The sequence below is a fragment of the Nanorana parkeri genome, unplaced genomic scaffold (genome assembly GCF_000935625.1).
Source record: "Nanorana parkeri isolate BGI_ZX_2015 unplaced genomic scaffold, ASM93562v1 scaffold997, whole genome shotgun sequence".
Classification (NCBI taxonomy): Eukaryota; Metazoa; Chordata; class Amphibia; order Anura; family Dicroglossidae; genus Nanorana; species Nanorana parkeri.
In genome coordinates, this window is record NW_017307265.1 from 657,462 (window position 1) to 658,796 (window position 1,335).

At 37.9% G+C, this 1,335-nt stretch overlaps 1 protein-coding gene across 1 annotated transcript in view; it reads left to right on the forward strand.

Annotated features, from left to right (window-relative positions):
- The window catches only part of PHF2 (PHD finger protein 2), a gene marked incomplete at its 3' end in the record, with an annotated part of 203,084 nt that extends 201,915 nt beyond the window's left edge, over positions 1-1,169 (forward strand). Inside the window, exon 13 of the mRNA XM_018567017.1 lies at positions 1,047-1,169. Within this exon, the coding sequence (XP_018422519.1) occupies positions 1,047-1,169 (123 nt within the window). The remainder of the gene's footprint in view (positions 1-1,046) is intronic.
- Between the last annotated feature and the right edge of the window lie 166 nt (positions 1,170-1,335).

Sequence of the window (1,335 nt, forward strand, 5' to 3'; positions counted from 1 at the left end):
CATGTTACATATCGCTGCAAATGTCGCAATGAGAGCAATAATTCTAGAGCCATTAATCACTGATAACACTAAAGTGATGAGCAGTAAAAGCATTTTAATCGTCGCGTATGGGCGTTTTTTGCGCACGCAGTTTTAAGGCTTGACATGTTTGGTGTCTATTTACCCGACGTGACCCCGACTTTTATGTTGTACTAAAAATATGGGTAACAATAAATGTTTTATAACATAGGGAAACTTTTTTTTTATATATTTATGGTACTTTTTTCATTATATAGTAAAAAAAAATAACCCCCCCGTGGGGTCACAAAAGAAACCTCTATCTGTCCCCAAAATTTTTTAACATATATTGCAAGGCTATAGTCAGGTCATGCTGACTGGTGACATTTTTGACTGACTGGTGAGACACCGCCAAATTTTTCAAGCCCTGCCAATTTTTCATAATTTACTATATTCACCCTTTTCATCCTTTTTTGCACCTCAGTGCTGCTGATCTCATCCAGTTGTTTTCAGTCACTTTCTGTCTACCTGCAATCCAGGATTAACTGCACATCATTGTTCTGGATTGGCTTACTGACTGGTGAGACACCGCCAAATTTTTCAAGCCCTGCCAATTTTTCATAATTTACTATATTCACCCTTTTCATCCTTTTTTGCACCTCAGTGCTGCTGATCTCATCCAGTTGTTTTCAGTCACTTTCTGTCTACCTGCAATCCAGGATTAACTGCACATCATTGTTCTGGATTGGCTTTATGATAGCTACAATGGGGGAACGTGTCTGTGCTATAAGCGTCGGCACAGCCACTTGTAGTCCCCATGTGACAATGGAGGAGCACAACAGGAAGTGCCTGAACAAGGACCTTCATAGCAAGATCCCTTTCTATTATTTTAATGAAAGCTGCAGTTTTGGAAAGATTGAAACAACTTTTGGAGTGACATTAACATGCTGAGACTATATGCTTTTATGTCATGACATTTTTTATTTTTTAGTATTAAGTATATATTGCAGAAACAAAGCCAACACTTCTGTTCATGTATTTTTCTCCAGGCCCCCAAGGAGGAGATAAATACCCCTAACAAGGAGGAGACGGCTAAGCAGAACAATGATGTGGAAAAATTTGAAATGCGGGAACAGAATAAAATCAAAACAGAAGCAAAGTGGAAATATAAGGTATAGTGAATGTTGGGCTGAAGGGAAAAGCTTTTAGGACATGTGAAAAAAGAATTCATCAAGCTGGGTGTACAGCAAGAAATGACTCCTATATGATCCCCCTTTACCCGAATTGACTCATCCGTTATTTTTTTTTTTATAGATAATTTTTATTGATTTTTGCAAG